This window comes from Prinia subflava, chromosome 8, assembly GCF_021018805.1.
Source record: "Prinia subflava isolate CZ2003 ecotype Zambia chromosome 8, Cam_Psub_1.2, whole genome shotgun sequence".
Taxonomy (NCBI): Eukaryota; Metazoa; Chordata; class Aves; order Passeriformes; family Cisticolidae; genus Prinia; species Prinia subflava.
Window position 1 is genome coordinate 34,329,621 of NC_086254.1, and position 26,392 is coordinate 34,356,012.

General features: G+C 56.6%; 1 protein-coding gene across 1 annotated transcript; it reads right to left on the bottom strand.

Annotated features, from left to right (window-relative positions):
- Positions 1-12,877: 12,877 nt before the first annotated feature.
- SNTA1 (syntrophin alpha 1) lies at positions 12,878-26,037 on the bottom strand. Its single transcript, XM_063404672.1, has 8 exons — positions 25,683-26,037; positions 23,227-23,412; positions 16,016-16,214; positions 15,719-15,926; positions 15,520-15,650; positions 14,285-14,481; positions 14,003-14,190; positions 12,878-13,740 (listed from the first exon to the last, which is right to left on the bottom strand). The coding sequence occupies exons 1-8, from the start codon at positions 25,945-25,947 to the stop codon at positions 13,648-13,650; spliced, it is 1,467 nt and encodes a 488-aa protein (XP_063260742.1). The 5' UTR covers positions 25,948-26,037; the 3' UTR covers positions 12,878-13,647.
- Positions 26,038-26,392: the final 355 nt, after the last annotated feature.

Sequence of the window (26,392 nt, forward strand, 5' to 3'; positions counted from 1 at the left end):
TTGGATGAAGCCCACGCTCCCAGAGGTATGGACCTAATGGCTCTCAAGGAGCCACCATCTCTTTGCCGATGGCTCATAAAGCCCAGCTATTGAACCACCAGGAAAACATGAACAGAGACTTCATAAAGACACATTTCCAGTGTACAAAAAAATTAATGAATCTGTCCGGTGTCCTGCCTGCAAGAGACATTAATTTCGATAGACAGCACTCAAGGCTTTAAGAGCCAGTGCTGCAGAGGGTGGACAGAATGAAAGCACAGGAGAGTAAACAGAGGAGAGATTTCTAAGTGCCCATGACATTTGTTCAAATACTTTATTTCAATCAGCTTAAAAGGGAAACATAAAGCTGAGCTTGCTCCTAGGAAAGGGAATGAAATTGAAAACCAAGTAATGCACTGAGAGCAATTCAAAGGGAGCCGAGAGGCACCATCTGCTGCAGAGAGGGCACAAGCAGCCCCAACAAGGGCTGGGTTTTGCTCTTCTCATGATATTTTTGTCTCCAAACACCATCTCGCATTGTCTTGTCTGGAGAAGAGAAGGCACTCCAAAAAGCCAGTGTCTGAACACCACTTGGGAGAGTTTCACCTGCACAGTCTGAGTGATTTCACTTTTATTTTGCCAAATCCTTGGGGTGAGGGTCCCTGCCCTGCCCTTGGGGCCAGACTCTGCCCTTCAGGAGACAATCCAGGGTTCAAAGCTTGTGTTGGATTCAGTCTAGAAACACCAAGAACCATTAGCAGTAAAAAGGGATGGGGGGGAAAGCAAGAACTGAAATATCATCTCAGAAAAAGTGTGAAATTCCACTTCAGCGCTAAATATTCCTCTTTCCAATTCTCCAGCCTCTTCCATGAGCACACTGAGGGGAGGAGCAGTGTGTGATGTCTGATCTGGGTGTTCTTTCCTGGGCAAAGCTGTCTGATTCTACTGGGAAACAAGATTTGGTGAAAGCTGCTCTGATTCCAGCCACAATCCCACAATATCCCCTCTCCAATTCCCATCACAGCCCCACCATGCCAAGGCAGGCACTGGGCTCTGCCTCCAAGGCATCAAATCACAGCTCCAAGGGGGATAATGAGGTGGAAAAGTGGATTTTGGGGCAAAGTGATAGCTGTGGTTTGTTTTCCAAGCAAATTTGTGATTTTTTTGTTTGAAAAATAGAAACCCATCAAGCTGATGAAGAGGGGAGCCTGTTTGTGACCACCTTCTACAGCAGCTTGTGGGGTAAAAAGTGTATTTGTTCAGCAATGTAATTTACTTTTAGCAACAGAAGAGAAAGGTGAGGCTATTGATTTATCATTATTTTCCATTTGTTTGCTCCTTTTTTACATCCATTTCGTTCCCTGGGCTTCTTTTATCTGAAAGCTGCCTCTGACAGGACCCAATACATTCAGCATTTCTATAAATATGTAAATATAAGATCTGTATGTGTAAACACACCCGCATAAATCAAACGGTAATGATGTGTGTATCTATATTTGTGTACATATAAAAACTAAATTATCTCCAATTTATCCAATGCCCTTTCTATCTCCTATGTGCTTTAAGTTCCTATGTACATACAGTCTTCATATTAATATGAAAACAGCACCTATGAGGAATACAGATAAAAGACTAAAGAGCCTTCCTGGTGGATAAGTCACTCCTAATTCCTTAATTTCTTTCTGCTTGTTCCCCAGAGCAAGCAGTGGGAGATACATAAATAAGTCTGCACATGTTTATTTAACCTCCTTGTTTAGCCAGTTTTCATGGGGGTTGTATCCAGGATACCTGCAGTGATGCCAAGAGGAGTCTGTGGTTATCCCAGGAGCTGGAGCTTTGGTCCTGATCCAGAGCAAACCTTGGAATTAGGAGCAGGAAAATAAGAATGCACCAGGTGAGGTGAAGACTGAGAGGAATTAAAACACAGAGCAAACCTTGGAATTAGGAGCAGGAAAATAAGGTTACCTCAGACAAGGTAAAGGCTAAGAGGAATTAAAACATCCCAGGGAGATCTTGGGCTGAGTGGTCCTTGAGCTGATTTTTCCCTGGGCACGGGAGGGTGGGATGCCCACAGATCTGAGCTGTGTGCCCAGAGCTGGGGGTCCAGGGGTGTCCCAGTGACCCCAACCCAACCACAGCACCCTGGCACTTCCCCTTCCCCCTGCACAGGGTTAATGCTTCCCTTCCCTGGCTGGAGGGGAAGGAGAGCAGAGGAGAAAATTCTCTCTCCTCATTAAAAGCTGTGACATTCCCAGCAGTACCCTGAGATCCAGGTTTTCTCCAAGGGGAGTCTCGGGGTCAGCACGGTCTCTGCTGCCCCCCACCCTCTGCCCATCTCTCGGGAGGGTTTCCCCGGAGCAAGGAGGAAAGCTCCTGCCATGAAGGGTAGTGCAGGGTTTGTGAGTGTCAGCAGACACTCAGAGGGCCAAAATGGGCACAAGAACCCAGAAAACCAGAGAGACCAGCTCAGATGACTCCTGAGTATCCTGAGCCTAAAAACTGCAGCTCGTTCTGGCTCATTTCAGGATTCAGCAGTGCCCCAGCCAGGCAGAAGCTCTGGATTTATCACAGAATCATCCCAGAATGGTTTGAGCTGGAAGACACCCTAAAGATCATCCCAGTGCTACCCCCTGCCAGGGGTAGGGACACCTTCCACTGTCCCAGGGTGCTCCAAACCCCATCCAGCCTGGCCTTGGGCACTGCCAGGGATCCAGGGGCAGCCACAGCTGCTCTGGGCACCCTGTGCCAGGGCCTGCCCACCCTCCCAGGGAACAATTCCTGCCCAGTATCCCACCCATCCCTGCCTGGCAGTGGAAGCCATTCCCTGTGTCCTGTCCCTCCATCCCTTGTCCTCAGTCCCTCTCCAGCTCTCCTGGAGCCCCTTTAGCCCCTGGAAGGGGCTCTGAGCTCTCCCTGGAGCCTTCTCCTCGTCTGTCCCGGGCAGCAGCGGGATCATGGGTTAGGTGGTCCCTGAGCTGATTTTTCCCTGGGCACGGGACGGTGAGATGCCCACAGCGAGGTGTCACCACCCGCAATTCCTCCCCGGTTATTGCGGGATGCCAGGCTCGGGCTGAGCTGGGAGGGTTTCCCGGGAGCAGGCGGCGTTATCCCGGTGGGATGCGGGGAGATGCGGGGGGATGAGGAGGGATGCGGAGGGATGAGGGGGGAGGTGGAGGGATGGAGCTGCCGCACGCCACGAGCTCCCCCTGCAGCGCCCGCCCCGCAGAGCCGCCGGCTCAACCCAAACCCGCCCGTTCGGAGCCAAAAACCTCCCCCTCGGCACTGGCGTGGGGCCACGCCGGAGCACGGCTGAGCCCCGGCGGGGAGGGAGATGCTCCGAGGGTCTCCAATCCCTCCTCTCCCCCTTTATCCCATTCCCCGTGCCTGTTCCTCAGCAGCACCCGAAGGAGAACAGCAGCCAGAGCTGCGGACTCCGCGGAGGGTGTCCCTTCAGGGAGGGTGTCCCTTCAGGGAGGGTGACAGGGGACAGATCGAGCCCCCACATCCCCCTCGGCTCCAGCCCCCAGCAGCCAGCCCCCGCCTTTCTGCTGTGGCCAAGTTGCAGGAATGTTTTTGTAAACTGGGCTTATTTTGCACCCCGTGTCCATAGATCTAATGGAAAGAAAAATAACGTTGATATTTTGGGATACCTGAAACAGATGTTTCCAAAATTTCCAGAGCCCTGGGATCATTTTGGCTAGAGAGCTGCGCTCTGGCCCGTTGCTGGTGGCTTTGGATGCAAATTTGGATTTGCTCTCTAATGAAGAAGGGAGCTATTTATGTATTTATGTATTTATAGCTCTGCTGGGCTGTGCAGGGCATTATCACCATCCTGGAGCCAAGAACCTCGATTCCTGCTTTAGGCTAAAATGACACCAGTGCCACCCCACAAGGGAGGAGGGGAGGCTGAGGAGGTTGGAAATCCTGTCCAGAGGAAATCCCTCCTTGGCTGCAGGATGTGGAGCTCCAGCCCAGCTTACAGGGCTGGGACTCCTCAGCTCCCTGGTCCCAGTGTTTGATGGGAATATGACAAAGCCCCAGCACAGGGGATGCTGGCCATGCTGCTGGCTGCAGAGGCATTGCCTGGTGCTCTGCAGGCAGTTTGTGCTTCTCTTGCTTCCCTCTAAACATAAAGGTTACGGGAATTACCATCCCCTCCACTCTCACTCCTGAGCTGGGATAGCACCCCTGGCATGGGGATGTGCTGTGGGGTAGTGGAGCCGAGCTGCAGTGCCCAAGTCCTGTGATACCTCTGGCTCTCAAGAAATCCAGGATATTTCCTTCAAGATATCCACGACATGACTTCTCCCCTGCTGCAAGGATGCCTGCGGGCAGCAGGTAATTTCAGCCCCAGGTCTGTGCTGGTCCCTGGAGTGCAGGGACAGAGTACCAGCAGCACCCAGGGATGCCATCTCCCTTCCCTCAGCACTTGGGTAAATCCAGAAATATTTCCAGGTGTTTTGGCAGGAGAGATTTCCAGCGTTGCCAGTCTGCCCTGGGTGGGTGTGAGCATGGCAGGGTCACCACTGGCAGAGTGCAGCAGCAGGAGGGAGAAATAACCATTCATAGATTTATGGAATCAATCACAGAATATCCTGAGGGGGAAGGGACCCGCCAGGATTACGGAAGTCCAGCTCCTAACCCTGCACAAAACAGCTCCAAGGATCCCACCATGTGACCCATTGGGGCATCCCAGCAGCAGAGGGGTCACAGCAGGGAGGATGCAGCCTGTGGTTTGGGGTCATTTTTTTCCCTTTCTCTCTCCAGTCCTAGGTCAGGTTCCTCCCTCCACATGGCAGAGAACACCCACAGGAAGGATTCAGGCTGGGCTACCCCAAGAGGGTGTTTTTACCCCACACCTCAGTGCTGTCAGCAGGCAGGACCCTGAGATGCCCCAGACTGAACCCCAGAACCCAGAGGGAGCCATGAAACAGCCCCAAAGTGCTGAGTAGCCCCAGCACTCACAGGCTCCTGTGGCTGCCAGGATAACCCTCCTGCCCTGTGTTTCAGACCTGCTCCTCCACGGACAGTCCTGCAGCCACCAGGACAAGCTGTCCCTTGTCTAGGGATACCAGGGCACGGCCATGGGGACACAGAGGCCCAGCCAGATGCTCCCCACCTGGAGCAAGGTGGTTTTCCCAGGATATCCCAGCCCTGCCTCCCACCCCAGGTAGGTTCAGACATCTGGACTTCTCCACTGAGGAGGTCACCCCTGGCCTCTTGCTGAGTACAAAACCCTGGGTATCTTGTAGGGAAAACACAGCATTTTTCTTCTCTCCCTTTTCCCCAAGTTTTCTGCAAACACATCTCTTTTTCACCACTGGGGAAATGCTGACTTGCTAGCACTGGTTTTTAGCCCATCTACAAAATTCAAGCCCAGGAAAAGTTCAGCCAGCCCACTTGTTCTCCAGGATTTTCTCCTTGCCAAGAGCTCAAAGCCTTCCCCCAAAGCGGCTGCAGCTCCTAGGACTGCATGTGTCCCTGCAGTCGGGGGGGGTGTGATGCCATGGGGATGTGATGCCATGGGGGTGTGATGCCCTGGGGATGTGATGCCATGGGGGTGTGATGCCATGGGGGTGTGATGCCATGGGGGTGTGGGGATGTGATGCCATGGGGGTGTGATGCCATGGGGATGTGATGCCATGGGGGTGTGATGCCATGGGGGTGTGGGGATGTGATGCCATGGGGATGTGATGCCATGGGGATGTGATGCCATGGGGGTGTGATGCCATGGGGGTGTGGGGATGTGATGCCATGGGGGTGTGATGCCATGGGGGTGTGATGCCATGGGGGTGTGGGGATGTGATGCCATGGGGGTGTGGGGATGTGATGCCATGGGGATGTGATGCCATGGGGATGTGATGCCATGGGGGTGTGATGCCATGGGGATGTGATGCCATGGGGGTGTGATGCCATGGGGGTGTGGGGATGTGATGCCATGGGGATGTGATGCCATGGGGATGTGATGCCATGGGGGTGTGATGCCATGGGGGTGTGGGGATGTGATGCCATGGGGGTGTGATGCCATGGGGGTGTGATGCCATGGGGGTGTGATGCCATGGGGGTGACATGGGGCTGACACCGGAGCTTTGGCTGCTGCCCCTGCCCGCAGCGGGGCCCCGGGGCTCCCCTGCAGCCCGTCCATTCCCAGCCTTTCCCGGGATGTGCAGGGCTCCGGGGGCACGGCAGGGCTCGGCTCACCCGCGGCGCTCCCCAGCCACAGGAGCGTGGGGACAGCAGAGTCGTGCATCGCAGAATGTCCCGAGCTGGAAGGGCCGCAGGGTCAGCCAAGCCCAGCTCCTGGAGGTGGCCCTGGGATGCGTCCCTGTCTTCCTGTCGGGCTGTGTCCCCGTCCCTGCCCGCGGAGGGTGCCAGAGCTGCCGGCATCACTTCCTGGGCTCCTCTGCCTCGTTCTTCACTTTGCCGCACGATATTTCATCATCCGCCTCACTGAAATGTATATTTCCCTTTTAAGAGCTCTCCTAGAATAATATATTTTTTTATTATCGTGACAGTGAGGGCTCCTGTTGCTATGGCTACATGCCCTTTGCTAGAGCAGGAGCTTTCTGGGTGTTGGAAATTCCGCAATTTTTCCTCATCTACATGGTTTGATTTTATTTTATTTTAATTTGATATTTATTCCCATTATCATCTGCTGAAACAACAGGTCGTTTATATTGCATATGGATGTGTCACCAGTACAGCAAAGCCTTCAGAAACAACCTTCTGCTTTCAGAAGGAATTATTTTGGGGAGGAAAAAATCTCCCATGCAGCACTGATAATATATAATATAACAAAAACACAGGAACTCTGAATAGGTCTCATCTGTATCTCACCACATCAAACATTAAATCCCATTTCTGGACTCCTGAATGAGTGTTATAAAACCAAGTGAAATCTTCTGTGCTTTTCATCCCATTGCTGTAAAACAAACCTTTATCTTCTGGTTGTCAGCTGAGCACCACTCCAGACCTGAGCCTCTTGAAACCTCATCTGTTTGAGAACACATGGAGGAAAACTAAATGGGTGTATTAAACTGAGATCCAGATGGATAGAGAGATAGAGAGATAGAGAGATAGAGAGAGAGAGAGAGAGAGAGAGAGAGAGAGAGAGAGAGAGATAGAGAGATAGAATAATTCAGATTTTTAGTCCAGCATTTCCTTACGGAAAAGTGCCATAACATTTACATTTGGAAAGAGATCGTACATGGACAATAACATTACAGGAACTTTCCCAAAGATTTTCATTCCTAGGGTTATTTCATGGTGCAGGATTGTGCTCTTCTTCTGCTGTCAACACACACTGGGAGGGAGCAGGGATGTGCCCGTTTTACAGAAAGGGAAACTGAGGCACAAAGCCAACCTATCCCCGCTCCCAAAGACAATGAGCAGCAGAGCTGGGGTGAAAACATCTGGATTTCTGCTGAATTTTTCCCCATTGCTTTTAGTAACAGCATCCAAACCGCTGCCTCCTTGTTTCCTGGTGAGGAGGATGATCCAGGTGTCACCTGGGTTCTTTTCCCTGTTTCACAGGACCAGGGATGCTGCATGAGACCTGTTTGCTTCCCTCCCTCTGTACCCTTGGCCTTTTTTTTAAACTAAAAACAGTAGAAATGAGTGAAAGCAGGCTAACATCACACAGAAACTCCAGAGAGAGCAAATAGTCCAGAAACTTGAAGATTTGCCCACAGTAAGGCAGAAGGTTTCTTATTGAAGTGTTGAAGCAGGTAAAGTGAGGTGCTGAGTGGATTTAGCTGAGCACACAGGAGGGGGGTGAAGCTCCTGGGGAGTGTGTGATGGCAAGGAAGGGAAACAGGGCCCAGCCCAGGAAGAAATGGGAATGTCCTCACCTGGTGATGGGAAACGAGGTAAAATGTGTTTGTATTTCCACCTCAGCCTCGTGGAGAGGCCAGCTCTGCCAGGAACAGAGGGAGGGAGAGGCAAAGGGGTCAGTGCTGCTCAAAGGGACTGAGTCCAGCTGGACTGAGCTCCCACCTGGGCACAGCATCTCCCTGCCCACACCAACCTGCTCTGTGTCCCCCAGCGAGGAGATTCCCACCCTAGGACACGGCTGAGAACTTCCCCCACAGCTGCCCTGTTATTTTGGAGGAGAGTCTCCCTGAGAATGTGACAGGTTCAAACATCTTCCCCCAGTTTGCTTTACCTCTAATTCCAGCAGCAGAAGAGGGTTGTCCATGACTCATTTTTCCTGCCATCCATGAGATTCCACATCATGTCCTGTTCCCATGGAAATGTCACATGAGCCACCTGGAAGGGACCAAGCACCACACCCTGCACTGGGACGCAGAAAAGGAGGAACAAGCGTTTTCCAGAAGGAATGAGAAGAGCAGGAACATGGGATAAAGCAGGAGCCCAGTGGACACAAGAGAAAATACAAATTATCAGGTCCTGCTTCCCATTTCTGGCTTGTAGCAGCACCCATGGAGCAGGATGGGGTATTTGGGAGCCCCAAGCACCAACCCACATTTGAGAGCTGATCATGTTTAAAGTGCAATTTTTAGGTGCAATTTGATAAAGGTGAGAAAGAAGCCTTTAAAAAAAATATTGCTTTTCATAGAATCATGGAATATCCTGAGTTGGAAGGGACCCACAAGGATCATGGAGTCCAGCTCCTGGCCCTGCACAGGAAAACCCCCAGAATCTGTAGCTGTAGACACAAAGGCTCATCCCAGTTCTCATGTCAAATCCTAATGGGATGTCTGTCCCTTTGGGTCTTCAGGAAAGCAGTACATGGAGCAACACTGGGAAAATACAGCAAGAGCGTTTTGGATAGCTCAAGTTCTGTCATTAAATCAAACATATTCATTCATTCAAGTATTGTATTAGCAAAGGAAGAAGAGATTCAGAGTATTTTGGACTGATAAAGGCTCTTTCTGGGATGAGGCTGTTCCCAGGCAGGGGAGAGGGAGCTCTGCTGTCCTGGTTTGCAGCCTGACTGCTCTGTTTGCAGGAGGCAGGAGGAGCACTGAACATCATGAGTGGTGTGGGAAACCTTGTCCAAACACTTCCTTAATGGATTTAACTTTATAAAGTGGGAAGCTATCCCGCAGGAGAAGAATCTGCGTGAGGACAAGGGGCATGGATGTAGGACCTTGGGGCTCCCAGAACACCCCAATGTCCCACAGGCTTTTATCCTCACCAGGAAAACACTGGGCTTGGTTCCCCTGGAGAAAGGTCTGGAAAAGCCCATCACTGTCCAAGGATGTGCAGGATGATGGCACAGCCAAACTGCCACCATGGGGCACATGTGGAGCCAGGATGTTCCACAGGATGCACCGAGGGAGGTGCCAAAGCATGTGCCGGGGGATGCACCGAGGGATGCACCAAAGGATGCACCAAGGGATGCACCGAGGGATGTGCCACAGGATGCACCAAGTGCTCACTTTCCAGGCAAGGATTCAGCTAAGGCTGAAAGAGAGAAAACACGCTCATTACAGCCTCAGATCCCTAACATTTAACACAGCTTCCCCACTCCTCCAGGGCTCCCTCCTGGGGAACATCTCTCCTGTTTACATCCATCAAATGCCAAATCCAGTTTCCTCGTGCCCTGACGGGGCGACGTGGGTGGGATCACACAAACTCCAGGTGAATGTTGACTTTCCAATGACACTGTTCTAGCCCAGACACCGCCCGCTGCACCGGACAGCCAAGGGGGGGCTGGCATGCCAGCGGTCCAGCAGAGGAATTATTTGATTCCCTTGCCCTGCAGCAAGCTGTCTGCCAGGAAATTTTCATTTGGTCTCCCCAACTCGAGAACCAATTGTAAATGTCAGCACTAAACACTCAGATTTAAGTGTTGGGTTGTCTTGTTTGATTACGGCACTGAAAGGTCAGAGCTGACTAATGGAAGTACAAGCGGTGTCGGGAGGGAAACTGTGTTCTGCCGGGGGTGAGCAAACACCTGGGGACAACCTAATCACTCTTCCCGCTGCATCTCTCTCTTCCCTCTCCAGCTCCTGCAGTCAGGGCTGTTTTTCAGGTCTCACAGCCAGGAAAAACATTTCTGGGGAGAATTCCTGCTCGTGACGCGGCTGCTGGGGATGCCGACAGCGCTGGGTTTTCCTGTGGAAGGAACAGAGCTCACCCCCCATGGCCTGGCTGGATTTTCTCCCAAAGGGGAAGGGAATGCACCAGAACTGGGCTGCTGTCACCCCCACTGGCATCACCCACCTCTCTCCACGCATGGCTCAGGCTCTGATGCCAAAGTCTCTGTGCCTGCACTTCCATTGCCCATTTCAGCCCTGCTCTGGCAGCCAGCATCCCAAGAGCTCCATGCAGAGAGCAGAACAGGGCTACTTTCCCTCCTCCCTTCCCATTCCCCACCACTCACACACCTTTGAATTCCCCTTGGCCTGAGCTATTTCAGTTGTGGTGGCCAAATAAAACTCCAGCTGCCTCAAAGTGACCGAGCTGAGGAAATCTGCTTTAACCTGAGCCCATTCCCATCATTCCAGCTCTGTAAGCTGTAAGAGTTCATTATATTTATTTTAAAGCTGCTTTTAAAAATATTAGTCCATCTGCCTGGCAGAATAAAACCCTTAGGAGCTTCTACTCTTCTCCAGGGTAGAGCATGGTGGTCCCAAGCCGCAGTGTTCACCACTCCATACAGATGCCATCCTGCACCGGGACCCAGTCCCTGCTGCCAAGCCCAGAATCTTCCCAGAAAAATCCAGTGATTCCAGATGTCTGAATGTTTCTGGACATTTACATCAATGAGCCTTGGAAATGTTAGGAAAACTAGGAGTGTTAGGGAATAATTGCCATGTTTTCCCCAAGACTCTGGGGTCTGTAATGAGCACTGGCCTCAGTTTTATGGTACCAGCCTGGAAAGTAGCCAGGGTCCCCAGGTTGCTCACAGCACCTTTCCAGACATCTCCCCAGGAATCCAAGATCCTGCTGGGCTTGGGGAGAGATCTCCAGCTACCCGAGCCTCCTGTTTCTCCAGGCTGAGCCCCCCAGCTCCCCCAGCCCCTCCTGGTGCTCCAGACCCTCATTATAGGAAGCAATCATGTTATCCACAGGGCCCTTTGCAGGAGCATCCCTGGGAAAGGATCCTGTTAAGTGACGGATGGTGCCAGAGGGTGAAGAGGCTGAGAAACCACTATAAAATGTAGAAGGGGAAAAATCTGCATACCATCACCAAACACAAAGAAAGCCAAGAAAAGAAATACCCAACTCCAAATTGAGCTATTTCCTCCCTGGCTCAGGCATGGGGCAGCAGCAGACTGGGAAAGTCAAAGCAGTTTGTGGTCCATAAGATTAATAGGAAATCTGCTCTGGATTGGGAGTGATTCCCTCTTCTATTGCAATGAACCCCAAAGAGTAATGGCTGCAGGGCAAGAAGAGGAAGGTAAATTGCACTAATAATGTGTTTCCTTGTGCTGACACGCTTTTGATCATAGAAAAATACACCATCTGTTTCTAAATTACTTGTTGTATTGATTTAACAGTTAGAAATGGGGGCGGAGGGGATCTCTTTTTTCTCTTTTGCAAATCCATTTTGCGAGGTCTCTTGGAAATCTGACAGTTATGTGCAATAAAAAGTAAGGGCTTGTTCATCATAAAAGATTCCTGCCAACCATGGGGCTGTGCTGGGACGAGCAGGACATGCCTTTCCTCTCCACCAGCCTGTCCTGCCAGGAGCTGTGCAGCTGAGTGCTGATGTACCCCACAGGAACTATTTCTTACACCAAATAAACTCTCGCTGTGCTCCTTCTCCCCTGGGAGGGTGGGCAGGCCCTGGCACAGGGTGCCCAGAGCAGCTGTGGCTGCCCCTGAATCCCTGGCAGTGTCCAATGCCAGGCTGGATGGGGCTTGGAGCAGCCTGGGACAGTGGGAGGTGTCCCTGCCCATGGGATGAGATGAGCTGTAAGGTCCCTTCCAACCCAAACCTGTGGTTCTGCAGTTCCTCCCTGCCCAGACCACACACACCTCACTGCCCTTGTTGCTCACAATTTCCATGGATTTCCTTCCTCTTTTGGCAACTTCTCCCCCTGCACCCCAAAGGCTGCCACAGCATCAGGGTCCCTGCCCTGGGGAGCAGTTCAGCACATGGCAAAAGCTCGTGTGTCACCCCAATACCTCCCTAAGGCTCCCCCCTCACAGGGCAGCAGGATACCTGACATCATTAAAAATCACAGAACCAGAGAAGGTCTGGTTGGAAGAGACCTTAAAGCCCATCTCATTCCACCCCTGCCTGGGGCAACGACACCTTCCACTGTCCGAGGCTGCTCCAAGCCCTGTCCAGCCTGGCCTTGGACACTTCCAGGGATCCAGGGCAGCCACAGTTTCTCTGGGGAAATCATTTTGCTGCTAATCAGTTTTTGTTCCTCTGCCTGCAGCCTGAGTGTTTTAGTCCCTGGCTGATGGCTTTCCTGGGAGATTCCAGGTGCCCCCATGGACAGGACCAGTCCAAAAGGAGAAGGTTAACCCAGAACTTGGCACTGCAGTGATGCAAACAGAGCTCTTTCCTGTTGTCCCAATAACTTTCCAAGCCTCTGCTGCTGCTCAGCCAGGCAGCTGCTTTTACTGGAAAAATATAAAAAACAAAACACAACTTTCTCGAGTTTGGAAATGATGCCCACCCTCCTCTGGGCATCCTGAAGCGCAGGGAATCCAAACCCATCTGATATCACCAAAGCTGGTACTGGCATCAGCTTGTCCCTCTCTGCCCCTCCCAGCACAGTGTTGGGCACCTTGAAGACTTTCTGTCCCCACCTGAACTCCTGGCAGTGTCCCCAGCACCACCAGCTCACAGCAGCCTCCAGGAAAATCCCTCCCTTCCCCTGGTGGAAAACACCCCAAGGCTCAGCCCAGGCACCACCCACAAACTGATTTTCGACTTCTCCAAGTGAAACCAGGAGACAGATCTTGGCTCCTGCTGGTTGTGATCTCAATGCAAAGTTTATTTAACCCCCCCAAAAAAGGCATTTTCATGCAGAATCTTTTGGTTCATAAAAGAAGTCATTCTGCAGCAGCCACGTGACAACCCTCCCCCCTAAACCAAGAAATAAAGTGACCCCAGAGTGCACAAAACCAAACGAACCATCCAACTCCAACAGAGAAAAGTGGTTCCTTCCATACAATATGGAAGCATTTGGCAAACACAGCTGATCTTGCAGTTCCTGTCCCTTAAGCCCTTTAGAGCTGGTTTGGCCTCCAAGCCTTGGGCTGCCTGTCTGGAATACAGACACAGGTCCTTGTGCTGCAGGGCCTGGGGACTCTCCCAGGGGTCCAACCCAGGTGCGGAAAGCTGCCACATCAGTGTTTGGAAGTGGGCAATATAAATATAAAACATGGATACAAATGGGTTCTTTGTACAGAAAATATCATCTCTCAAGGCACTGGGGTGATGGCCACGTGTCCACTCGTGGGCTCCCAACAGGCTTCTCCAGCCGCCGAGGAAGGAGGGGAAGAAGGCACCGGAGAAGTCCTGGTGCTGCCAGCCAAGAGGGGTTTCACCCCACCGCTGCCCCCGAACGCCCCCGAGGGGTTTTTCCTGGCTAATGGTGCTTTTCCTTGGTGGGGGTGGGTGATCCCATGGGGGCTGCAGTCTCCTTGGGATGGCTGGGGCTGGGTTTGGCCAGGAGGGAGGTGCATAGATGGGCCGGGGGCTTGGGCTGCTCCGGCCAGTGCTGGGCCCCCTCGTCACGCCAGCAGCCCCAGCCGGGTCACCTTGGCCGACAGGAAGGAGTGGATGATGAAGACGATGGTCTTGGGGCAGGAGTGAAGGTCCAATTGCTGCAAAAAAGGAAAGGTGGAATGTTTGCAATGGGGAGGGCTGTTCCTGCAGCAGCCAGCTTTCAGCCAGGGACCACCCAGAGCTCCCCAAGCCCACCACACCTTTACTGGGGCTCTGGGAAAGGCTGTGCACCCTGGCTGGGGGGGGGCCATGTGTCACCCCCCTGGCTGGCAGGATGGGTGCTATGAGCAGGGTGGGTGCTCTGCTCCCCCTCCGTCCCCGGGAGCGTGGGTGGGGCTGCTGAAGGCAAAGCCAACTCACGATCTCTCCCTCCGGCCCACCAAAATCCAGGTAGAGCATCTTGGTGCCGTCATCCGAGGACATCTGCAGCTTTTCAAAGGGCTGCTGGAGCAGGGTGGTCCTGCTGACCCCGGGCTCACTGGTGGAGATGGTGAAGCCCTTGTCGATGTGGACAGTCAAAGTGCAGTCCTGCCCCTTCCACGTGCAGGCTGGGGACAGGGATGGGACAGGGATGGGACAGGGGTGAGCCGGGGATCCCGCTGCCACCCCCGGTCCCCCCTGGCCCCCCGGGCCCTCGCTGACCTGCCGAGACCTCCTGGGCCAGCTCGGCGGCGCCGTGGGTGCCGTCCACCAGCAGGCGCGTCCACAGGGCGAGCTCTCGGGGGCTCTCCAGGCTGAAGAGATGGGTCTGCACACCCAGGCGGCCGCCGGCGCGCAGCGCGAAGGAGCGCTCGGCCTCGTACAGCGCCGAGCCCTTGGCCGGCCCCGAGTGCACCAGCCTGCGGCACGGGCAGAGCTCAGCACCGCGCCCCGCACGGCCCCGGCACCGCCGCACCCTGCATCTCACCCCGCACCCTGCATCTCACCCCGCACCACCCCAGTGCTGGACCGCCCGAGCGCTGCACTCCTACACCACAGCATCCGAGCACCAACACAGCACTGCCCCGACACTGCACACCGCAACATCCCAGCACCGCGCACTGCCCATCAGCACCGCACCGCCTCAGCAGCGCTCCTCACACAGCTCAAGGCCCGCTTCACATCCCACACAGCGCCAGCACTGGCCGGTATCCCACACTGCCCCGGCACAGCCCTGCAGCCCGCACGGCCCCGGCACGGCCCCGGCATTGCCCCGCAGCCCGCAGGGCCCCGGCACGGTCCCAGCACAGCCCCGCAGCCCGTAGGGCCCCAGCGCCTCACCCCGCTGCGCTCCGCGGCGGCGGCGCGGTGGGGCCGCCGGGGGGCGCTGCAGCCCCGCGGATGAGACCCCGCGGCGCCCGCGCTGGAGCCGCCCCCGGAGCCGCCCCTGGCCCAAACCCCGCCCCGAGCCCACGCCCCACACCCAAAACCCCGCCCCAGCCCTGCCCCGAACCCCGCCCCGAGTCCCTCCCTCAAGGCCCGCCCTGAAAACCCGCCCCGACACCCGCCGAACCCCCCGCCCCATCCCCGCGACTCAGCCCCGCTGAGCCCGTTGCCCTGACACCACCCCTGGACACTGTCACCGCCCCCGCGCCCTAAGCACCCGCACTATGCCGGTGACAACCGCCAACCCCTGGACACTGTCACCATCCCCACTGCTGCGACACCACCCCGGACTCTATCATCACCTCAAACGCCTCTGCCGCCACCACCAGCCCCTGCCACCACCCTGAAGTTCTGTCCTGACCCCCAGCCCTACACTCCATCCCTGGTCATTGTCACCACTTTGGGGGCTGACACCAGCCCTGGGTTCTGCCCTGACTCCCAGGCCCTACCACTGCCCCAGGGACTGCCACCTCCCCATCCGTGAGCGGGGCAGGAGGGCACTGGGCCCCTACCTGGTGGCGATGAGGGGGTAGCTGTGCGTGGGCTTGCCCAGGGCGTCCCGGCTCTGTGGCAGGCTCCCGTACAGCAGCAGCTCCTTCTCTGTGAGCACGGCCAGGAGGTTCCTGGTGCCGGCGCTGGGGAGCTGCAAAGGGACTGGGTCAGCGCCACCGGCAGCATGGTGGCACGGGGCGGCGGGGGACCGGGGGGTACCTGCTCGGTCAGCCAGCCCACGTGCTTGACGTCCCGCCCGGCCACCGTGCCGGCCCCCGCCAGCTGCGCCCGCAGCTCCTCCTTCACCCGCGGCAGCAGCGCGGCCGCGCCGGCCTGGATGGCGCCGAGCCACGACTGCGCCGTGGCCTCGTCCTTCGCCCGCAGGAAGAGGGCAACGCGCCCGTCTGCCGAGCACACCTCCAGGTACCTGCAGGGACACGGCCCCGGTTAGTCCTGCCCGCCCTCGGCTCCCGGGGCACCGCGGTGCCATCGCCGGCCCCGGCGCTAAGCGCTGACCTGTGCTCCGGGTCGGTGGGGAGGCACTTGCGGGACACGTAGCACATCTTCAGAGGGACACTCCGGCTCTCCCGGAGCTCCCGAGGGGGCAGCAGCGGGGATGATCGCTTCTGCTGGGCAGCAGGAGAGGGGTCCCAGCTGACCGTCGCCCCTGCCGAGGAGTTCTTGAAGTAGGGCGAGATCTCCTTCATGTACTTCACTGGAAGAGAGGCAGAACCCGCTGAGGACATGGCACTGGCCAGGGCAGCCTCATCCTGCCCTGCTGAAACCCCTGCACACTCCCTGCATCACAGCTGGTGACCCCTCCCTTTGCTCCCCAGAGCTGCCACCCATGGCTGCTGTGGGGCCCCTGCGGGTGCAGGGGTGGCATTGGCAGGTGAGGTCACACAGGGAGTGACACAGAATCACAGAATGGTTTGGGTTGGAAGGGATCTTAAAGATCATCCCATTCCAACCACTTCATTCCATTTATTGGGGAATTCAAGCACCATTAAAGGGTCCTGCATGCTGGCACACTCACGCCAGGGCTTGCAGGGCATAAGGGGAAGATCTGTGCAGAGGTCAGTGGGGTTTCCTGCATGGTGCAGGGGGCTGGAGCACTGTGTGGCTCTTGGGAGGACTGAGGATTTGTACACTAACCCAGGGTTGGTAAAGGTCCTGCTGGTACAGACAATTATGGGAGGCTGTGGCCTCAGTGATAAGAGCAACTGCTTTAGGAACAGAAGAACATTGCTCATCACAGAATCACAGAATGGTCTGGGTTGGAAGGGAACTTAAAGCCCATCTCAATCCACCCCGTGCCACGGGCACGGACACCTTCCACTGTCCCAGGCTGCTCCAAGCCCCATCCAACCTGGTCTTGGACACTGCCAGGGATCCAGGGGCAGCCCCAGCTTCTCTGGGCACCCTGTGCCAGGGCCTCAGCACCCTCACATGACACCTTGAACCCTCCCAGTACCTCAGCCCCACCATCCCAGCCTGGGGAGTTCTGCAAGAGGGACAAAAACTCTCTTCCCCCTCTTTTTCCTTCCCTTTAATCCAGATCAGTTCACAAACCCAGGCCTGAGCAGTTCCCTGGGGCAGCACACACAGCCAGGGGTGGGGAATGGGAAAGAGTCCCAGGCCAAAATTACACAGTCCAAACTGTGCTGGTACAGCCAGTCCCACTGCCAGCTGAGGAGCAGCTCTCAAATACCCTGGCTTGGCCCCAGGAAAAGCCTTGGAGAGCATGCTCTCCTCTCACACAGCCCTACCCTGTGAGCTTCAAACCAGGGACAAGAAATCAGTCCCCAGCAGCCTGGCTCCAGAGCCAGAGCCCTCAGAGCCATGCTGGGGTGGCAGCCAGCTCCAGAGGTTTGGGGGAAGGAGGAGATGAAAGGCACCACAAATTGATGGGGCCCCACAACCACATCCTGAAAATGAGTTTGGCAATGCTGGCTGAAAAACTCCGGCTGAGCAGGCAGGGTGCCAGTCCTGGTCCTGCCCTGGGGCAGTGAGGGACCTGCTACTGACTCCAGGGAAGGGTTTCCCCTCGGAGGCCCTTAGGAAAACACCACAGGACAGACACATGCCTGCAGCCACGTCCCCAGCCATCCTGGCTGGTTCCACTCCAGGCCCAAGCCAGCAGTGAGTGGCAGGATGGGGGACATGAGCCTGGCTTTGCAGCCAACACTCGTAGGTGGCTGGATGGGCCCAGCTCCATCGCTGCAGCCAAGCCACAGCAGCCTGATGTGCTGCCAGGAAGGAGCCCTTTTCCCACCAGGAAGGAATCTGCACGCAGAGCCACTCGCTCCCACACTTCACCTGGCCACCACCACCCATCTTCCCCAGAGGTGACAGCCCCCAGAGCTCCACAAGTGTTTGAACAACGCTCTCAGGGATGCACAGGGTGGGGTTGTTGGGGTTGGATGATCGTGGTGGGTCCCTTCCAGCTCAGCCTATGCTGTGCTCTCCCGTTTCATTCCTATCCCGGTGAGCTCCCGAAAAGCCCTAAATCCTGATAGCCCGGCAGGAGCTGCGGGGAGCCAGAGCCCCGTGTGCGCTCTGCGGGACGCGGCTATAAATGGCCACGGCGCTGTGCCACGTGGGCCGGGTCACCCCGCGGTGGCCCCGGGGCCAAGGCGGCGGCGGGGGCCACCAGCCTCGTGCCCTGCGCCTCCCGTTACAAAAATAGCCACGTTCCCGCAGGCATCCGAGCCGCGCTGGATCTCACCCGAGCCATTAATCTTGGCAGCGGGGACCTGCCATTATCCCGGTGCCTGGGAACTAATTGGAGTTCAGAAAGATGCCATTGAGCTGCTGAAACCCGAGCGGTGTCCCTGCGCCAGCCCCTGGCTCCGCGGGCACGCGGGGGACGTCACCGGCATTAGCTGGGCGGTGGCGGGGTCACGTCCCGAGGGAGCCGCGGAGGACAGGAGCAGTGCCCAGTCCGGGACAGGGCACGGAGAATGAGGCAACAGGCTGCGTGTGTGTCTCGGGTACGTGGCTTTAAGGAGCGTTTCAGGCTTGTCACGAAGGTCGGGGGGGGTCCTGAGCCAGCACGGGGAGATGGGAGGAGCTGGAGACTGCAAGGGTCCCCGGCCAAGGCCAGGTCACCATCCCACGGGAGCTGCTGTCCCCTCCAGTGACCCCAGCACAGGCTTCACAGCGGGGTAACTTACACTTCTGCCAGGCCCTTCACTGCAGCTGGTATTGAATGGATTCATTAATTACCTCCATCACATTAAAGCAGACAACTCAGACCATATCATGCATCACCTCTGCTAGTAGTAACCGTAATTCTCAAACTTTTCTTTCTAATTAGCACCTTGCAGTGCAGGGGCTCCTGCCTGCTCCCTGGCACCCTCCTGCACCCTCCAAAAACCCCTGGGCAGCAACACTGCCTGGCTACTGTAGGCTTAAAGCCACCTACAGCGGGCACACAGCCCTGGGTGGCTGCTGGGCTGATCCACAGGGCCACCAAAGCCACGTGGGCTCTCCAGGGAAACAGTCGGTCCCACTCATCCTCTCAGAACAGAGGACAGGAGACAAATAGGACCTTTAACTGCTCAAGGCTTTGCACTAATGAAAACTTTATTTTAGGTTTTGGGGACCAGCAAAAGTCTCTGGATGTGTGGCCACCCATCCCATGCCAGGACAGTGCCTCTGCAGGGGGCCAGGTGGTGGCAGAGGGGCTCCCAGTCCCTGGAGCACCCCATGTGTGCTGAACCCCGGAGTGAGCTGCACCAGGGACATGTTTAACCAAAGGTCCTGGATCTGCCTCTCTGTTGCAGCTGGGTTTTTTTCTCTCCAGCATGCCAGAAAGGGGCAGAACCATCAAAATTCTTTGGTTTTACTTCTTGAGTAGAAATTGTCCCTCTCCATCAGTCCATATCTCACAAGGATAATCACAAACCAACCACTCCTGGCACCCTGGATCCTAGTCAGCACAACCTACCCCACACATCCCCACAGCTCGGCACTGCTCAGAGCCAAGCCTGACCCTGCAGAGCTCCACTGAGGAGCCACAATGCTTCCTCCAGGCAGGAAAACAGACACAGACACCCAGAGCAGATTCAAGAACACCCTCCCACTGTTTGGGTCACCAGCACACCCTGCTTCAGCCTGCAGATCACAACGTGGATTTGAAGAGGTTCCAGACTCTATTTCTGGTCAGGAGTAGGATAGTGCTGCTGTTTCTCTTGCAAAAATCTTCCCAGTAGATCTACACCGCTCGGCAAGGCCATCACATCAGGAAATCTTCCAGAGAGTTCCTGGAGATCGAGTGCTGGCCCTACGGAGATGCTAATCCCACCTCCAGCTGGTCCCTCTCTGCCTCAGGGTTAATGACGCAAAACTGGCACGTTAAAACCGGGGGCTGAACAAACACACGTCCCAAAGAGACACCCTGAAAGGACCTGCCAGCTCCAACCCAATGCTCTGATGTGCTTCCAAAACGGTCAACACAGTCCCCAGCACCCCACCCACGCCCTGCCCCTGGCTCCAAGCATGAACACAACAGCAGCTCCTGTCCCAGGGGAGTCCTTCCACCCCAGAGGAAGATGCCATGGGATGCTGCAGGGTGAGAGGCACCACTGCTGTTGCTCCTGCCCCAGGATCCTGCTCCAGGATCCCATCCCAGCACTCAGTGCCACATTCCACGCCCCAGCTCTTTGCTAAACATTCCCCTGTGCTGCACCGTCAGCAGGGAGATCATGGGACAACCCTCTGTGTTTCCAGGGAGGAGAAACAAACCCAGGAAACTCCCCAGGGAAAGCAAAGCCTCAGAGCAGCGAGGTGTGGAGGTGGCAGATGTGCCCCATCACCTCTTGGCATCATCCCTGAGGCAGATCAAAGCTGGTTATGCCAACCAGCACTCCAGAGAATCCCCAGCTCCACTCTCTCCCAGCACCCGTTTTTCTGAATTTCAAACTTCCAAGCAATTACTTGGCCAGGCAAGTCCTAAAGAGCAGCGACAGCCCCAGGAGCATCCCTGTGGCAAATAAGTCATGGATGGGAGATGCCCACAGCTACCCCAACTCCTCCTCCCCACTGCTCCCTGTTCTCTCCCCATGACAATGCAGCACAGGGGCCTCCCCAGGAAAACAACTCCTGTCCCCAGAACCCTCCCCAGGGCAGCTGTAAGGATGTTTATCAGCCTTGCCCCTGCCATGGAGTCTCTGGATTCCAAGCAATGAAAATAAGGAAAAAAACCAAGGGGAAAATAAGGCAAGGGAGAGCAACTCTCCCCGAAATAACAATGTAATATAAATATAGTCCAACTCCTCCTGCAAATACCAAGAGAGTAGCTTGGCACATCTGAAAAAAATCTTGGCAGAACACACAGAGAGGTATCTGCGTGTCCTCACGCCTGGGCAGCAATGACACCCAGGAGTCTGAAGCCAAGCTGAGCAGCCCAGGGTGAAATCTGGCACGTGGAGCCACTGCTGATACATTAAAATGTGTCACCCCCAGCTCTGCCACTTTGGGGAGTCTCAGCCCAGCTCACTGCCCTGTGAGGAGGTGCCAGTTCTCCCAGTTTTGTTACCTGCTGGAATGCCACCTGCAAACCACCCTAAAAACTCTGAATCCCAGGAATGACTGCAGCCAGGAGCAGCAAGGAGTGAACAGACACTGGCTGTGCCAAATACTCTGGTTTAGCACCATAAGGAAAGCTGGAGTCACACTTGGCACCATGCAGAGACCAGAAAGTGTCTAAGCAATGTTAAGGTGCTCTTTTTTAAGCTCTGCTTTCTCCAAGCAGGAGAAGGCAGCAGGGAATCCCCCGGTTTAACACCCTGCAGGCACTTTGAGGCCACCCCCTGCCTCTCAGCCCTGCCACCTCTCCCTGGGGTAGGGTGTTTGGCCAGCCAGCTCCTGGAGAGCCACAGGGGTGGCAGGTACAAGGCAAGGCCACCATCTCCACAGGGCAGTGACAGCCTCACCAGCCCAGGGCAGAGCTGCACTGTGCCAGCAAACACAAAAACAGGGAGGGGATGGAGATATACCACACTCTTCAGTGATATCAGTAATCAGATGAGAAGCAGAGACCCCTTCCCTGCTCTGGCTGGACCCCGACAACATCAGATACAAACTCATCCCAAAGCTCCAGAGTGTGGAGTGGGAGCCAGCCCAGCCCCAGTCTCCTCCCAAGGGTACCTGCTGGGAGTTTTAATTAATTAAGAAGCTCAGCAGGTCATACCTGAGCTCAGCAAGCTACAGCAAAGGCCCTGCCTGCAGCTGCCTCCCAGGAGAGAGACCTAGATCCCAGGAGATGCAGGAGGAGGAGGGGTCCAGGGAGAGAAATGGCTCTCTCTGGAAAGGGCAGCTCCTCTCCACCTCTGGCAGGAACTCTAGCAGAAAGAAAACCCACACCAAAGGATGAACAGAAAATAATGGAGGGAGGGTGGTCTGAGAGCAGTGACTCCAGGCAGGAATTTTGCAGACTCACAAAGAAAGAAGCTCTTGTGTTTCTCTTTGGTCAGAAAAAACAACAAAACCACCCCACCACCAACCCTATCTGCTCCCAGCAGCTGTGCAGAGCAGCACATTCCTCCGCCTGAACCGTGGTCCTGAGGTTCCCAGGAGAGGAGGAACCCACAGCAGAAAGGGCTGAGCAAAGCTAAAAATGAAAATCTGGAGCCGAGACAATCTGGGGAAGGCACAGGAAAGCCGGAGCCATGGTGGTTGCGGACAGCACAGCACACAGAACTGCTTTGTCCAGGGACAGCCCCGAGCACTGTCCCGAAATCAAACCTCCCTTTGGGATCTGGGAAGGGTCTCCGGTGCCGAGACCAACCCTGTTAAGCAGGGTGACCCCAGGGCCTGGTTAGAAATGAGGGGAGGGGAGGGAAAGGCTCCTTTCCTGAGGGACAGATTTGTAATGCTCATCCCAGCCTGGCCAAGCTGGCAGAGGGTGGGCAAACATGGACAGATGGGATGTGAAGGGTAACCAGAGAAGAATGGGGTCTCTCCTCAGGACTCCCATGGTCCCAACCCATCAAGCCTCACCCAATCCTCAAGTAGGGCATGAGGGGCTCCTGCAGTGTGCCAGCCCCCTCAGACTGGGAGACACCAGGGACCATCTGCCTGGTACTGAGAGGGAACCTGTTCCCAGGGAACAGCCTGCTCCAGGGAGGTGAAGGCTGCATTCCTGGGAGGTTTGTAGCCTCATCTGCCAGGGATCCCTAAGTGAGCAGCATCTCCTGGATGAGTAGTTCCTGAGCAGGCCCTGCCTCACCCTCCACCAGCCCAAAACTCACCCAGCAAACCCCAAGGTGCTCAGCAGGAGTGAGGGGAACAGTGCATCCCCTCCCTGCTGGCATAAACCTACACCAGCCAGGGATGTGGGTTTAAATTAAAACCATGGGAAAAGCAGAAAATATTTTCTCTTGCCCCAGGAACTGCAGACGTGGGGGTGATGCTGTGCAATCAAAGAATCCCATATCTCAGAAACTTTTCCCACACCTCCCACTGCTGCCTGCCCGAGGTCCCACAGCAGGGAAACAGTGCCTCTGGGCATGGAGCACTGGCACACACATCCCTCCCTCTCCAGAAGGAGACAGGGAGATCCCAGCAGTTACCTCCAGCTCTCCGGATGAGCAGACAAATTACTCTGCATATGTTGTTTTCCATTTGAAAGAGTATGCAAATGCAGCTGCAGATGATATGTCATCCCGTGTCATCCCAGTCCAGGAGGACCCTTCTGCCTCCATCACATCCTTGTCTCCTACCTTCCAAGATCACCTCCTTGCCCGTCTTCTTCAAGGCCTGCACGGCCTCATCATGCGTGGCCTCGGATAGGTCAGTGCCATTGACGGCGAGGATGGCATCCCCCACGTACAGCGCCTCGGTCTGATCCGCTGCCAGCCCCTTGAAGATCTTGGAGATCAAGATGGGCATTTTATTCTCTCGGCCACCTTGGAACAGAAGAGACAGGGAGCGGTCGTGGCTGTAGGAATGCTCAGAGGAGTGGGTGGGGAGGGGGATGCTTTGGTACCAGATGGTCCCAGCATGGCTGAGCCTTTCTGCTGGCACTCAATGCACTGTGCCAGGCCAGCCCACTGCCCACTCCCCCAGATACCCACAGGACACCTGTACCAACCACAGCAGCCAAAGCGCCATGAGGCTTTACAGCTGATGAAGTGATTGCTCCAAAACCACTCAGATTGGTCACAGATTATTCACAGAGCGAACATGTAACCTGGCCATCTCCCCATCAGTTTTGGCAGGAAAGTGTATCTTTATTTGCATTATTAATCATGTGAGCTGAGCAACTATCCTGGCTCCAAGGACTTTATGATCTCAACAGATAAGACAGCTGAATGTTTTTGGAGAGGCCAAAGAGGCAGGGAGAGGTGAACCAAACGGGCTGTGTGTTCCTCTCCATACAGCAGCCCTATTTACCGGCTGCTCCCTGCTGTCCCGACTAAAAGAATGCTATTCAAACTCCCGGCGGCTTCAGGAGATCAATTTGCACATTGACTTTTGAACCCGCAGGGAGATCTGAGCTGCCTCCGTGCCAGGGCGCAGGGATGCGGCAGCCGCTGCCCGTGGCAGCCAGGGATCAGCAGTGCCCGATGTGCCCTGCGCCCCGGGACAGCCTGTCCCGAGGAGTCTCCGAGAGACCATCCTCACCCCAGAGGGAGATGCTGAGCCCAGCCCGCTGTCACTGCCCTCCCCGGGCTGCTCCCAGCCGGTGCCACAGGCATTTCCTCGCTCAGCCGCCTGCCAAACCCTGCGAGGGCTCCGGCTATCAGCTGTCAGAGGCCCCGGCGGGGGCTGCTCCGTCCGTGCGGCAGCGGCTCCTCGCCCGGCTGCAGCGCCGAGAGCCCTGCCAGGGCTAAGAGCCTCCGCCAGCCCGGCTCTCGCTCGGTTCTCCGTGGTCCTGCCAGCCCCAAGCCACATCCCGTGGCAGCACATTCACCCCGGGAGGCACCCAGTGTCCCTGTGTGAAACACGGCTGGCACATGAACGCTGACATGCCAACAGACCGGTGAGGGGTGATCTGCCCTACCAAGGCTGCCCCACCCTCCACAACAGCTTCCACTGCCCAGTTTTGATGGCAGCTACTTCTTTTCCACATATGTCACTGCAAAAATTAAGTTTTAACTGAACCAAGGGAAGATTCTTCTTTCCTGGGAGAGCCACAGAGCAAGCAACAACTTGGCAGCCAAGGGGTGGTTACGAAAGGGGGTTTGTGCTTCCCAAAAAAAGGGCTGGCAGGCTGGGGCACCCTGCAGACACGGCCAGCAGTGTCGATCCAGTCCCAGCACCCGCACACTGACATTGCAAAACCTCCCCACTTCCAGAGGGAGCCGGAGACTGCGGCTGAGTCCCCTCTGAGCTGGGAGGAGAAGCCACGTCAGGAGGCGAGAGCTGCCCTGTCACTGCCCCCGGGGCTGCCGAGCCCGCTGCCTCTCACAGCCACGCTCCGTGACAGCCCTGTCCCTGTCTCCCCGCTGCCCTTTCCATCCTGCTTTCACAGTTTCCAACACGCTCGGAGCCGCGTGAAAATCAAAGGCAGGCAGAAAGGCAGGAACACCACCCCTGCGCCAAGAAGTTTCCAGCCTGAAGTTCAGGCGAGTCACCAAGGAGCGGGACAGCTCGGGAGGGAAAGCAGACATTACCCAGGCAGGCTTCCCGCTTCCCGGGAGCACACATCTCCAAGCCCGAGTGCGCTGCTTTAACAACCCACTCAGCGCCGGCAGATCCCCAGGGGCTTTACAGCGCTCCCTTCGTTTTGCTGACAGTTTTAAAGGGGCATTTCCCAGCTCAGGAACACGGCGGGACAAGGACACGCCGGCCCACGTTCGTGTAACCGGGTGCCCCCCTGCACCCACCTGCCCTGTGAGAAGCACCCTACCCGTGGGTGCGGGGGACAGTCGGAGCCCCCGGCTCACCGGCCCTGGGGTCCCGCACCCCGGCCGGGGCACGGCGGGCAGGCACTGCCCGGTCACTCCGCACCCAAATCATCGCTCTTTCCGTACGCTGGGCACGGTTCGGGTCCCGTCACTGCCACGTGTCCCCCTCCTCATCCTGAGCTGGGGCTGGGGGTGTCAGGACCGTGACCCAGCTCCGCTCCCCGCGGGGTTGGCTCCGAGCGAGCCGCGGGACGGCAGCAGCAACAGGTCCCGGTGCCGGTGCCGCTCTCCCCCCGCAGCCCCGGGACCCCCGGGCCCGGCCTCACCTTTGATGCTGATGCCGAGCCCTCCCACGTCCTGCTTGACGACGCGCACGGTGCGCCTGATGTTGGCGAGCGCTTCGGGCGCGGCGGAGCCCGGCTCGCCGCCGTTCAGCTGCGCCGCCGGGGCCTCGGGGCCGGGCCCGGGGCCGTCTGCAGGGCTGACCCCCAGCACGTCCTCGGCCAGGGTGAGCAGGACGCGGAGCCACTGCCCGCTGGGGCCGCGCAGCTCCAGCAGCCCGGTGCGCGGGGCGCGCCTGCCCGCCGCCATCTTCGCGCGCTCCGCGTCCCACACAGCTCCGCGCCGCCCCTCAGCGCCCCGCGCACCGCCCGTCCCACACCGCCCCTCACTGCCCGTCCTTCACTGCCCGTCCCACACCGCCCCGCACCGCCCGTCCCACACCGCCCCTCACTGCCTGTCCTTCACTGCCCGTCCCACACCGCCCGTCCCACACCGCCCCTCACTGCCTGTCCTCCACTGTCTGTCCCACACCGCCCCGCACCGCCCGTCCCACACCGCCCCTCACTGCCTGTCCCACACCGCCCCTCACTGCCTGTCCTTCACTGCCTGTCCCACACCGCCCCTCACTGCCTGTCCCACACCGCCCCTCACTGCCTGTCCTTCACTGCCTGTCCCACACCGCCCCTCACTGCCTGTCCCACACCGCCCCTCACTGCCTGTCCCACACCGCCCCTCACTGCCTGTCCCACACCGC